Source organism: Varanus komodoensis, unplaced genomic scaffold, assembly GCF_004798865.1.
Source record: "Varanus komodoensis strain SLA01 unplaced genomic scaffold, ASM479886v1 scaffold69, whole genome shotgun sequence".
Lineage (NCBI taxonomy): Eukaryota > Metazoa > Chordata > Lepidosauria > Squamata > Varanidae > Varanus > Varanus komodoensis.
This window is the reverse complement of record NW_025336334.1, coordinates 3,313,722-3,328,542: the sequence shown is the minus strand read 5'-3', so window position 1 is coordinate 3,328,542 and position 14,821 is coordinate 3,313,722. Positions and strand designations below refer to the sequence as shown.

General features: G+C 45.1%; 1 protein-coding gene across 2 annotated transcripts in view; it reads right to left on the bottom strand.

Moving 5' to 3' along the window:
• The window catches only part of ATXN10 (ataxin 10), a 116,197-nt gene that overhangs the window by 86,057 nt on the left and 15,319 nt on the right, over positions 1-14,821 (bottom strand). For both annotated transcript variants that reach the window (XM_044450822.1, XM_044450821.1), the window contains exon 3: positions 4,679-4,761. In XM_044450822.1, the coding sequence (XP_044306757.1) occupies positions 4,679-4,761 (83 nt within the window). The remainder of the gene's footprint in view (positions 1-4,678; positions 4,762-14,821) is intronic.

Sequence of the window (14,821 nt, the reverse complement as noted above, 5' to 3'; positions counted from 1 at the left end):
TTTAGGAAGGCTGAGTATCTCCCAGTGGTGGCCTTGTAATTGGAGATGTGAAGGATCAGTCCCATTGCTCTGTAGACCCTCCTTGCCATGGTGTCCAAACAGCGTCCCTCTCAATCTGCTGGGATGGAGTGCTCACTTTGCACTTGATACTGTGCTATCTCCACAATGACCAAGTTTGGCTGGGGTGGTACAGCGGGAACAGAAGGTCCATCTCCTGGACCCAGAGCAGGCTCTCCAAACAGCTTGATGTTGGCTTTAGCTGTGGTTGTGCCTTCCATGGTTCAATTCATGGGCTGGAGGAGTATCAAAAGGAACAGGATGGCCACCAGCACTGCATCCTCCTTCTGAACAATGTCATGGACTGGGTCCGCTGGTGGTTTAGTGAACTTTTGGGTGTCCAGCCCTGTTCTGAGAACCTCTCCAGGTATTTGAAGAGGGATTTTGGACCTTGTGCCAAGATGACATCTTTGGGCAAAAAAGACATTGGGTCATCATAGATCAGTGACTGGTTTGACTCAGATGCATAGTTAGTGGGATCTGGTGCAGGAATTGGTAGAGGAACCAGTGCAGGAACTGCAGCAGGAATCATTGGTGGAATGGGTGTGTGCACCTGCGCAGATGACACTGATGGTGAGTGGCGTTGAGACCATTTCTTGTCCTTGCCCTTCTTCGCCACCGTTTTCTTGGCATCTAACATCTCACATGTCTTCTTGGCCCAGTTCATCACTCTCTCCTTTTTGGGTGTGTGCCCAAATGTGGGTGGTATGGTTGGAATGGCTGTTGGAGCCTGAGCAATTGCCGATGAAAGGTGAGAAGCAGGAGTTGCCTGCAAGGCTGAAGGGTGCATTGGCGGCACCACCATGACCAAGTCAACAGCCCTAAGGAAGTGGCTCCACATCTCCGACTTCAGTCTGCCCACTTGGATTTCTGAGCCTGCTACAAGAACGCCTGGCAGTGATCTTTGCCTAAGCAAAATAGGCACAAAGAGTACCCATCAGTCATCAGTGGAGAGCATGTGGCACCCACACCACACGTATTTCCTAAAGGCTATGCTGTGCACCATCAAGGGAGCAAAAGAGAAAGGAATAAATACTGGAGAAAAATCTGAAAAAGAGAGAATAATAGAAGGGTTGTTTGTGGGGGAGGGATATGGGTAGGTAAAAAGCTGGGTTCTGAATTTGAGAAAGAATGAAGTAAATAGAACAAGTTTGAGAAAGAGAATATATCAGTAGAATGTTCTAAAAGGTAATAAGAGAAAGCACTAGGAAAGACCTAAATGGCAGACGGAAAATGGCAGGAGCACCTCCTGGGGAAGAGAGGGGTGGGGTTTACACTAAAACAAGTTTTGCTAGAAAAATCTTTCTCACAACAGGTCCCATGAAGGTGCAGGGCCCATATACATGAGACCATGAAGAAGAATGTGCATTAACTCAGGGGTTTTTTTTTCAGATATAGAATTCAATTTTGCTGCTGCTTTATCTGTTTGCCTGGTGGTTCTTTGCATTTTTAAGTTTTATTTTTGTTTTATATTTTAGCTGAAAAGTGATGTTAATTCCTTTGAAGATTCTGCTATAGGAAGGCAGGGTAAATATATTCAACATAGTAAACTGCAGGAGCTGGAAACCTTTAGAATTATGAGAGCATGCCATGAATACTCTTCCAAAATAGTTGCCATAGGGAAGGTTTCACATTCTCAGAATGGCTACCACAGTAAGGGCAGACAGTAGCAAAACACCCATTTACCAAAAGTCAGATTGGTGAAGCTAAAAACAAACTAATTTATCAGGACCTAAGATCAAAGCAGGAGTAGGTTCTGTGTTGCAAAGCACAAAACCATTCCTTAAACCCACAATATCATTCTCCAAGACCTATTTAACAGAAGGCATACTTCAAAACAAAGCCTTGGGCTACCACCATACACCATTTTATTTTCTCAGAATACCTCCAAGGTCCTTTACTCTCAGATATCAACATGGAAGAGCACTGGGGGCTGGCATTTCGTTTTGCTGCACACTGGCCTACCAGTTAAAGTTCAATTAAAACATATTTACAAGTTCAATACATTCAGGAGAAGCAGGGAGCCTGGAATGCACTAAGGGAGGTGACTGGAGACACACTGGTACTTATGGTCAATATGCTGTGAACCCCATATTAAATGAAAAGAATTGCCCAGCTCAAAACAGGTTATTCTGTCTAGCAACTTGGAAAGCCACTGCCAGGAAACATCTTTTCCTGACCTACCCTTTCACCCAATATCCTTTTAACTGGAGCTTCTAGACCAGTGATGGCAAACCTTTTAGAGACTGAGTGCCCACACTGCAACCCAGAACCCACTTATTTATCACAAAGTGCCAACAGTGCAATAAAACTTGAATACTGAGGTTTTAGTTTAGAAAAAAGCAACTTATACATTAACATCTTTTGTCTTAAAAAAACCCACAATAACAGAGAGAAGGAGCCATGTTCACGTTCAGCGCTCCCAAGTCGGGGGACGCTGAGCTTGCTTGTGCCCAGGCACATGCACTCCCTCCCTCCCCGCCCCCAAACCAGCCACCGGAAATGCTGCAGGAGCTTCAGCAGCACTTGAAAGTTTACCGGAGGGGCGGAATGGAGGGGAGGGAGACCTAAACTAAAGGTGAGGAGAGACTATTGCTGATCCCTTCCACGCTTCTGTTGGGATCTTCCTTGAGGTGCCCCCACGGCCCTGCCAAGCCTTGGCGAGTGGGTTTTGGTGGGGAGGGGGATCCCCGCCACGTACCCACTCCTGTTGCTTTGCCGCAGTTCCAGCCTCCACTTTTCCTCGTTTTGGCCTCCCTCCCCAGGAAGCGCCATATTCATCCCGGGCACCCTTTCTCTCTTCCTCCTCACTCCAGCTGCTGCTGCCATTCTGCCGTCTCCACCCCCATTGCTTGCTCCCTTAGCCCAGCTCCCCCCCGCCGCCCCGCGGCCACTAGCGCAGGAGCCCAGTCTGGGAGCAGGCACGCAGGCAGGCAGGCATGCAGCTGCCTGGCTGCACCTGCGGTTACCGAATTGGCAGGGTCCAGCCACTGTGCTACAAGGGCAGCTTGGGCTCACATGCTGCGGGCCAGGAGGAGGAGGAGGGCGCCACCACCAGCACTCAGCACACCCGCTTGCTGCTCGCCCACTCCCTTCCTGCTGCACCCACCGCGGCTTGTTGTGCCTGCCTCTGGCCACCTGTTTGACGCCACCTCTTGCAGCGAGTTGCGCTCAATGAGTGATGTCGTTGCCTGGCACTGTTACTCTTTCCAAATATGTGCATAGCTGCTGGGGCAATGCTGGGGGGACTTGGCTCATGTGCCAACAGAGAGGGCTCTGCGTGCCTGCTGTGGCATGCATGCCATAGGTTCGCTATCACTGTTCTAGGGACTGGGCTTTGGATTGTTTGTATGCAAATCAAGCACTCTACTATTGACCTACACCTCCTTAACTTGATGTCTTAAGAATTAAAATAAAAAGCACTTGCATTTCAATACGAGTATTTAGATTTTAGTCTAGCGGCATAAAAACTTATACTGTTATACAGCCCAGGCACATCTGGCAATAATAAATGCCACACCATGTTAATTTCAAAGCCAGTTAACACTCCCAGTAGCATGAGCTCATGGTCCTTAGCTGCTGAGGACAGCAATATTTGCAAGGAGTGCAGCAAAACATTGTGGCCCTGCAATGCTACAACGGCAATCATCCAGCAAGTCACTGACTTGGCTTTGTAACAAAATGAAAGAGGGATTATTTTCTTGAATTTAAAGACCAAAGTGCTATAGCATCATATCAAAAGCCACGGAACTTTTTTTTTTTTTTTTTGGTGGTGGGGAGGGGGGAGGAATCAGGAGAGTTGCATTATTTTGAGAGTTCTATGACAGAGATATGAAGTCACACATGTAATACTCTCATGCTCATATATTTACCCTAGACATCTGGTCTCTCTCAGTATTTCTCCTCCACTCCTTGCCTGCTCCATTTCACCTTCACTGCAGAACAGGGAAGTCAGAGTGCTGCCATGTTTTGTTTTGTTTTTTATGTGGAAGGGGGAGGGTGGATCTTCCCTTCCTTGACCATAAGAAGTTCACAATGGCATTTTAAGAACTGTTCTGAATTTCATGATTGCCACTGAAACTGAAGCAATTTTTATACAAGGATAAAACAGAATCCCCATTTACAGGAATTCTACACAGCAAGCTATAACATTGCAATCTACTATTGATATAGTTTTGCAAATATTAAATTAGTTTTGATATAGAGGATTGGGCACCTGTAACAGTATGAACCTCTTCCAGATGATCACACAGGGAAGTTTTTGTAGGTTGGAATCAATTTGCCTTTTTTCTGGGTCAATTGAATGAGACCCAATGTGGTATAGTGGTTAGAGTGTTGGATTGGCAATCCAGGAGATTCAGGTTCTAATCCCCACTCAGCTATGAAGCTCACTGGGTGACTTTCAGCCACTCACTCTTAGCCTTATCCAAAAAGATAAAACAGAATGGAGGAGGACTATGTAAGTTCCCTTGAGTTCCTTGGAGGAGGAAAAAAGGCAGGAAATAAATACAATTAACAACAACATATGTGGTCAAACAGGCAAAGAAATACATGTGTAGATTAATAATGTCTTGTGGGTTTATTTGCAAGGTTGTAGTACAAGGAACTCCCAATATCTTACCTATCACAAATGACTCCAAATCAGTTTTTAAGTTCTGAAGCAACTGGATCAGGTGGACAGATACATCAATCAGACCCAAGTTCCTGTTATAAAACACAGGTTTCAACAATCAGGTTGATGTCATCAAAAATAAGGAGAGAAACCACTTTTACACAAGGGAGCATCATTCCATAAAGCCCCAAATATGTTGACTATGTTGTGATATATTAAAAGGATTAAGGGCTAGAAAACCCACCCCACCCCCTGAAAGTTACTAACTGAGTTTGCCTAATGTCAGGTGTGACAGGGCAGCCTACAAAGGATTTCTGAATGCCACTGTCACTCAGATTCTAGAGCAGGACCAGGCAAGAACGGCCTAAGGACATGGAAGATGGCAGAAAAACATAGGAAAAAGGAAGCAGTAGCTTGATAACAGGCCCAAAGAGGCAAAGGGACCTAGGAAAGGAATAGGAAAGAGTGGATGCAAATTCAAACAAGAGAAGGAGGGCTGAGAAGGTAAACCATGTGGGGAGAGAGAAAAGACAGGAGAGGACAGTTGCCCAAGGCTGGGAACTATAAGAGATAAAGTAAACTGACATTCATATATTGATCTCAAATAGGTAACAAAAAGTTTTAGCCATAAAGGTCTATCCCTCCAACATTCCTCAAAGAAAACAGGGAAACACTTTCTTAAATGCATACCTATTCTTGTCCTGCTAAGAGTTTACCATTGTCCAACACATACATACATAAAATCATGAGAATGATTAATGCTACAATGCATCTTATTAACCATCTAAAATGTTAAAGTTATCAAAATTTATTCTTTGAATAAGAGGTTAGCAGACAGAAAGAAAACTAGTACATTTTTTAAATTTTGTAACATTCACTCCTTCATGGATCACTGCCTTGTCGTGGAGAAGGGACTTGCGTAGCTCAATGAAGCTATGAGCTATGCCATGCAGGGCCACCCAAGATGGGCAGGCCATAGCAGAGAGCTCTGACAAAACGTGATTCACTGGAGAAGGAAATGGCAACCCACTCCAGTATCTTTGCCATGAAAACCCCATGAACAGTACCAAAAGGCAAAAAGATATGACACCGGAAGATGAGCCCCTCAGGTTGGAAGGTGTCCAATATGCTACTGGGGAAGAGCGGAGGGCTAGTACTAGTAGCACCAGAAAGAATGAAGCGACTGGGTCAAAGCCAAAAGGACACTCAGTTGCAGATGTATCTGGTGGTGAAAGGAAAGTCCGATGCTGCAAAGATCTATACTCCATAGGAACCTGGAATGTAAGATCCATGAATCAAGACAAGCCGGACATGGTCAAACAAGAGATGACAAGACTGAACATCGACATCTTAGGAATCAGTGAACTCAAATGGACAGGAATGGGTGAATTTAATTCAGATGACCATCAAATATACTACTGTGGACAAGAATCCCTCAGAAGAAATGGAGCAGCCTTCATAGTCAATAAAAGAGTAGGAAAAGCAGTACTGGGATACAACCTCCAAAATGACAGAATGATCTCAGTTCGAATCCAAGGAAAACCATTCAACAATACAATAGTCCAAGTCTATACCCCAACCACTGGTGCTGAAGAGGCTGAAGTTGACCGGTTCTATGAAGGCCTACAATACCTTCTAGAATTAACACCAAAAAATGATGTCCTTATCATCATGGGGGATTAGAATGCTAAAGTAGGAAGCCAAAAGATAACCAGAATAACAGGAAAGTTTGGCATTGGAGTATAAAATGAAGCATGGCACAATCTGGTAGAATTTTGTCAAGAGAATACGATGGCCATAGTAAACACTCTTTTCCAACAACTCAGGAGACAACTCTACACATGGACATCACCAGACAGTCAGCACAGAAATCAGATTGACTATGTACTCTGCAGCCAAAGATGAAGAAGCTCTATACAGTCAGTAAAAACAAGATCAGGAACAGACTGTGGCTCAGATCATGAGCTTCTTGTTGCAAAATTTAGGCTTAAACTGAAGAAAGAAGGGAAAAGCACTAGGCCACTCAGATATGACCTAAATCACATTCCTGATGAATATACAGTAGAGGTGACAAATTGATTTCAGGAATTAGATCTGATAGAGTGCCTGAAGAACTCTGGACAAAGGTTTGCAACATTGTACAAGACGTAGCAACAAATACCATCCCAAAGAAAAAGAAATGCAAGAAAGCAAAATGGCTGTCTGAGGAAGCTTTGCAAATAGCTGAGGAAAGAAGGGGAGTGAAAGGCAAGGGAGAAAGAGAAAGATACAAACAATTGAATGCAGAATTCCAAAGAATAGCTAGAAGAGATAAGAATGCCTTCTTCAATGAACAGTACAAAGAAATAGAAGAAAACAATAGAATAGGGAGGATCAGAGGTCTCCTCAAGAAAATTGGAGATACGAAGGAACGTTTCATGCAGAGATGGGCATGATAAAGGACCAAAATGGCAGGGACCGACCAGAGGCAGAAGAGATTAAGAAGAGGTGGCAAGATTACACAGAAGAACTATACAAGAAAGAGCATAAATAAATGTCTTTTTATTTAAATGTCATTTTAATTGTTAACAATATTTGCTTATTTATCTGGCCAGAGTGACTTCTTTTATATTGTTATTTATTTTATATTGTTAATTTTATATTGTTATTTTTGTATTTTATTGTATTTTATTTTGTGCTGTGAGCCGCCCCGAGGCTTCGGCAAGGGGCGGCATAGAAATGTTTTAATAAATAAATAAATAAATAAATAAATAAATAAAGTCCCTGATAACCATGATGGGGTGGTCACTGACCTCGAGCCAGACATCCTGGAATGTGAAGTCAAATGGGCCTTAGGAAGTCTGAGCAACAACAAAGCTAGTGGAGGTGACAGTATTCCAGCTGAGCTATTCAAAATCTTAAAGACGATGCAGTAAAAGTGCTACACTCAATATGCCAGCAAACTTGGAAAACTCAACAGTGGCCACAGGATTGGAAAAGGTCAGTTTACATTCCCATCCCAAAGAACAGAAATGCCAAAGAATGTTCAAACCACTGCACCATTGCACTCATTTCACATACCAGCAAAGTAATCCTCAAAATCCTACAAGCTAGGCTCCAGCAGTATGTGGACCGAGAACTCCCAGAAGTACAGGCAGGATTTCAAAGAGGGAGAGGAACTAGAGATCAAATTGCCAACATCTGTTGGATCATGGAGAAAGCTGGGGAGTTCCAGAAAAACATCTACTTCTGCTTCATTGACTATGCTAAAGCCTTTGATTGTGTGGATCACAACAAATTGTGGCAAGTTCTTAAAGAGATGGGAGTACCAGATCATCTTATTTGTCTCTTGGGAAACCTATATTCAGGTCAAGAAGCAACAGTGAGAACTGGACACGGAACCACTGATTGGTTCAAAAGTGAGAAAGGAGTTCGGCAAGGCTGTATACTGTCACACTGCCTATTTAACCTATATGCAGAGCACAACATGAGAAAGGTGGGGCTAGATGAATCACCAGTTGGAATCAAGTTTGCTGGGAGAAATATCAACAACCTCAGATATGCAGATGATACCACTCTCATGGCAGAAAGTGAAGAGGAACTAAAGAGTCTCCTGATGCGGGTGAAGGAGGAGAGTGCAAAAGTTGGCTTGAAACTTAACATTAAGAAAACTAAGATCGTGGCATCTGGTCCTCTCACTTTCTGGCAAATAGATGGGGAAGAAACAGAGGTAGTGACAGATTTCATTTTCCTGGGCTCCAAGATCACCACAGATGGGGATTGCAGCCAAGAAATTAAGAGACGCTTGCTCCTGGGGAGGAAAGCTATGGCAAATCTAGGCAGCATACTAAAAAGCAGAGACATCACCCTGCCAACAAAAATGCATATAGTCTAGGCTATGGTTTTCCCACTTGCAATGTATGGCTGTGAAAGCTGAACCATAAGGAAGGCTGAGCACCGAAGAATTGAAGCCTTTGAATTGTGGTGCTGGAAGAGACTTCTGCGAGTCCCTTGGACCGCAAGGTGATCCAACCAGTCGGTCCTAGAGGAGATCAACCCTGACTCTTTAGAAGGCCAGATGTTGAAGATGAAACTCAAATACTGTGGCCGCCTAATGAGAAGGAAGGACTCCCTGGAGAAGAGCCTAATGCTGGGAACAATAGATGGCAAAAGAAGAAGGGGACGGCAGAGGATGAGGTGGCTAGATGGAGTCACTGAATCTGTTGGTGTGAACTTAAGTGGACTCTGGGGGATGGTGGAAGACAGGAAGGCCTGGAGGAATGTTGTCCATGGGGTCGCGATGGGTTGGACACGACTTCTCGACTAACAACAACAACATTCATCCCATATATCCCCGCCCTCCTAAAGCTAGGGATTGATTTATTATGAACAGTACAGAAAGCAGGAAATGTCCAAGGAAATGGGTATATCTGGAATGTGTAGTAGAATAAATTTATTACCTCAGGTTTGAAAATATCCACTCACTCACTCACCTGTACAGATTAAGAATTGCCTTCAAGAGAGGAGGCAGAGAAGTTTTTAGCAATTGGGACAATTCACTGTACTTATGGGGTCCCAATGTGGTGCCTATAAGCACTAATGTGCTGCCAGACATTTTGTTTGTTTGTTTGTTTGTTTGTTTGTTTAGAGTATTTGTATGCTGTCCCATTGCATAGCCTCGGGACGGCTTTCATAAAATGACATAAAACATAATACAAATAAAATCCAGATCCACCCTGGCTGCAGATTAAAACCTATAAGCTGAAGTTAAAAGTTATTAAAATATTGTTGGAAAAAAAAAGGTCTTAGCCTGGCACCAAAAAACAAATAACAACAGCGCCAGGCGGACCTCTCTGGGGAGCACATTCCATAGGCTGGGCACCACCGCAGAGAAAGCCCTCCTCCGGGTACTTTGCCTCCTAATGTCTTTCACGGAGGGTTCCTGGAGGAGAGCCTCTGCTGCCGATCTCAGGGGGTGGGAGGGCAAATATGGAAGAAGGCATTCTTTTAGGTATCCAGACATGGTCCTCTTTTCTTCAAATGTGCCCTCCACTGGCATTAAAGTAATGATGGGGAGAGAACATAATTTTTACTGACACCCTGACATTTTATCTTCACCAAAGGATCAGTTTTATCTAGAACAACTACAAAATTATTTAAGAAGGAATGTGCAAATGAAAAACTAAGTCAATAATATGTTACAGTGGTACCTCAGCTCACGAATGCCTTGGTTCACGACCAAATCAGGTCACGAACAAAAATTTCATGAAAATTTTGACTTGGTTCGCAAACTCCGCATTGGGTGGCGACCAAGATCTCCCCAAGTGGGGAGATGGCCACGATTGCAGTTGCATTCATGCAGGGAAGATGTGCATGATTGTGGCAGTGCTGTGCCCATCTTTCCTGCAGGAGCATGCCCGTCATCATGCACGTATTCCCTACATGAACACAACTGCGATCATGGCCATCTCACCATTCGGGGGGGCGGGGGGAGATGGCCGTGATCATGCTGGGTGCGGGGGGTGGGGGAGGAGATGGCTAAGATTATTCCCGCCTTTCCTGCAGGAGCATGACTGGGATCTCGGCCATCTCCTGAGCACATGCAGCCATCTTCCCCACACAATCGCGATAGTGGCTGTCTCCCCCCCCCCCCACACACACACACGCAGGTGTGGCCATCTTCCCCACTCGTGGTGGCAGACAGACCTGTGGTCACTTGCTGCAAAGCTGATTGAATAATGGCTCCACAAGAAGCGCAGAGCAAGCATGGTGGTAAAATGAACATGTAGGGTGGTAATGAAAGTGATCAGAACATGCAGAGCAAGAATGGTAAGAGGAAGTACAGCAAGTGTTGAATTTAAAGCCAGTAGCTTGTTTGATAATTTCCGCAAGAGAAGTGGCATCCACAGTGTGATAAGACATGGTCAGGCTTCCAGTTCTGACAAGGCTGCTGCAGAAGCCTTCAAGAAAGAATTCGCTGAATTCATGAAGGCAGAAGGATACATTGCTCAACAAGTGTTCAACTGCAATGAAACAGGGCTCTTCTGGAAGAAGATGCCAAACAGAACCTGCATCACGCAGGAGGAAAAGGCACTGCCAGGGCACAAGCCCATGAAGGACAGATTGACCCTTTTGCTGTGTGCGAACGCAAGCGCTGATCTGAAGATTAAGCCACTACTGGTGTACCATTCCCAGACCCCTTGTGCATTCAAGGAACAGAATGTGAACAAGGCCAGACTGCCTGTCATGTGGAGGGCCAATGCGAGGGTTGGGTCACAAGGAAATTGTTCATGGAATGGCTGCATGAGGTGTTTGCACCCACCATCTCCTCAGGGCATTGGACATTACAAGGGCGCCAGGCCCTGATGGGTTACACCAGAGAGTACTTAGAGAGTTGGCAGGGGTTCTCTCACGCCTGCTGGCCTCCATTTTTGAGACCTCATGGAGAACAGGTGAAGTTCCAGAGGACTGGAGGGTGGCATCAGTGGTTCCAATTTTCAAAAAGGGTAGTAGAAAGGACATGGGGAATTACAGACCGGTTAGCCTTACGTCCATTGTAGGAAAAACAATGGAAAGGCTCATAACTGGGTCTCTTCAGCCTGGAGAAGACTCAGAGGGGATATGTTGGCGACATACAGGTATGTGAGGGGATGTCATAAGGAGATGGGTAGAGACCTGTTCTCCCCTGCAGAGGAAGGCAGAACGCGCTCCAACGGAGCAAAGCTCAGGGAGCCAAGGTTTTGTTTGGATGCCAGGAAGCACTTCCTGACAGTCAGGACCCCGAGGGTGTGGAATGGGCTTCCACAAGAGGCCGTTGAGGCCCCATCGGTGCGGGTGTTCAAGGATAGGCTGGACGTCCACATGGTGGGCATGTCGTGAGCGGAGCCGGCTGGTGCCGGAGGTCAGACTAGATGGCCCGGGAAGCCCCTTCTGACTCGCTCTGTTTTCTATGTTTCTATAATAGAGAGAGATCTAGTGATGCTAGATAGGGAAGGGAGGATGACAGCCACACAACACGGCTTCTGCAAAAGCAGGTCCTGCCAGACAAACCTTGTGGAATTCTATGACAAGCTGCTGAGATGGCTAGATGGAAGGGATGCAGTGGATGTGGTATACCTGGATATCAGCAAGGCCTTTGACAAAGTGCCCCATGATATCCTGGTGGAGAAACTGAGGAGTTTTGGGATACACCAAAGCACTGTCCAGTGGATTGTGGCATGGTTGACTGACTGAAAGCAGAAGGTAACCATTAGTGGGGAATCATCAGGATGGCAGCCAGTGACAAGCGGGGTCCCCCAGGGCTCTGTCCTGGGGCCAATCCTGTTTAATCTTTTCATCAATGACATGGAAGAAGGGGTGAACAGTCTGCTGATCAAATTCGCAGACGACACTAACACTGGAGCAGTGGCCACAACTGAGGAGCAGGTACTCCAGATCCAAAAGGATATGGACACACTATGGAAGTGGGCAGGAGACAACAGGATGACATTCAAGGTGGATAAGTGCAAGGTCTTGCACTTGGGGCATAGGGATAGCTGTCATAAGTACAGGTTAGGTGACAAGTGGCTGGAGAGCAGCACTAGTGAAAGGGACCTCAGGGTACTGGTTGACTGCAGGCTAAACATGAGTCAGCAGTGTGATACGATGGTCAAGAGGGCAAACACCACACTTGGTTGCATAGCCAGAAGTGTGGCTTCCAGATCAAGAGAGGTATTACTACCACTCTACATGACTCTGGTGCACCCGCAATTGGAGTATTGTGCTCAGTTTTGGGCCCCTCATTACAGAAAGGATATAGCCAGGTTGGAGTCAGTGCAGTGTAGGGCCACAAGGTTGGTGGCCAGTTTGCAGGGGATGGGGTATGAGGCGAGACTGAGGGAACTGGGTCTCTTCAGCCTGGAGAAGAGGAGACTCAGAGGGGATATGTTGGCAACATACAGGTATGTGAGCGGATGTCACATGGAGATGGGTAGAGGCCTGTTCTCCCCTGCAGAGGAAGGCAGGACACGCTCAAATGGAGCAAAGCTCAGGGAGCCAAGGTTCCATTTGGATGCCAGGAAGCACTTCCGGACAGTCAGGACCCTGAGGGTGTGGAATGGGCTTCCACGAGAGGTCATTGAGGCCCCATTGGTGTGGGTGTTCAAGGATAGGCTGGACGTCCACATGGTGGGCATGTCTTGAGCGGAGCCAGCTGGTGCCGGAGGTCAGACTAGATGGCCTGGGAGGCCCCTTCTGACTCGCTATTTCTATGTTTCTTTCTGACAACCAACCGCCTGAAAGTTGCCTTCTTCTGATGGACAATGCCCTGACACACCCTCCAGCCTTGGTGGATGATATGGATGCTGAGTATGACTTCATAAAGGTCATGTTCCTCTCCCTCAACAGAAAAGCTCTTCTGCAGACCAGCAAATGATCTGCAACTTCAAACAGCTCTACACAAAGGCGCTCTTCAGCAGGTGTTTTCATGTCACTGAAGAGACATCCGTGACTCTGAAAGAATTCTGGAAGAAACATTTCAATGTCCTCCACTGCATCAACCTCACTGACAAAGCCTGGGAAGATGTCACATACTGAATCTTAAACGCAGCCTGGAGGAAACTGTGGCCAGAATGCGTCGCTGAATGTGTCACTGAATGTGACTTTGAAGGGGCTGATGCAGAGGTAGTGGAGGAGATTGCATCCCTGGGCAAGAGTATGGGTCTGGACATCAATGGTGCAGACACAGAGGAGCTTGTTGAGGACCATAAGGAGGAGCTGACAATAGAAGAACTTGCTGAACTCCAGAGTGAGCAGCAGAAGGCACTTGCTGAGGAGCATTCCACCAAGGAAGAGGAAGACAGGGAGGAGGTTAGCAGTGATGTGATACAATCCATTATGAAAAAATTCAATGAGTCCCAGGATTTCTTTGAGAAGCACCACCCCAACATAACTGTAACAAACAGAGTGTTGAATCTGATGAACAGTAACGTGGTCTCTCATTTCTGGAGGGTTATGCAGCGCAGGAAAAAACAAGTGACTATAGGCAGATTTTTCACCAAAATTGGCCCTGCAATTAAGAGACAGAGAGGAAACTCCTGAAAGAGATCTCCCCAATGTCCTTATGGAGGGGGACTCTCCCTCAAAACAATAACCTCCCTCCCCCACCTAGGTTAGTGTTCTCCACTATACTGTACAGTACTTTGTTACTGTGTTGTTCTTTGTTACTTTGTTGTTCTTTGTCACTTTGTTTCAATTTTTTCTGATTAAAAAAGTAGTTACAGAACAGATTAACCTTATTTCCCTTATGGGGAAATTTGACTTGGCTAGCAACCAATTTGGGTCACAACCAGAGTCGTGGAACAGATTAAGTTTGTGAGCCAATATATAAATGTTCAGCTAGATGTTTATTAATCATATGCTTCCTTCTAAGGGCTCAAGGATACATAAATGGAACTGTCTTGTTTTATTATATCAGTCTTGTGTTGTAAGCTAGGCCAAGACACAATGACTGGCCCAAAAATCACAGAGACGTCTTTTTAGTTCAGCAAGAGTTTCGGTACAATTCAGAATGCATGAAGATGCATTGTAATGTATTTTATCTAATGCTTTCTTCTAATACAAGTTTGCCAGAGTTTACCAAAACTGATTAAGTTCAGAGTTTTTGTGTGATTTGAAACTTTCTGCGCAATATGTTTAGGAAAAAGCACAGAGGCAGAGAGTCTGTATTGCCACAGAAGTCCCTTCTCTAGGCCATCAAAACCAGACCTGCACTCTACATTTCTAAGCTTATTTGTTTTGTAGCTTTTCTCTCTCACCACATGGAAAACTGAACTTCCAGAAGTCCATATTCTTTGGATGTTAGACTATTTTCTGTTGCAAAATACTATATTTTGTCTTTCCACAGTATGAAGCCATTTCCAACAATAAAATGCCAATAGCTATTCAAAGTATATACTTCCCCATTCTGGAGTATGGACGACCTTTTCAAAAGACCTACTACATAACTGGCAACAAAGTATGAACTATCCATATACACAAGTATGGGAGTTATTCATCAATGTACAATTGTTTGAACCATTAGAATGTCTGGGTAGCTCTATGGTTAATATTTAAGCATACCCATAATGAAACATTTAAGAGGCTTAGGTACCTTTGGATAAACTCAACAGTACCCATATGTGTGATTCAACAGAA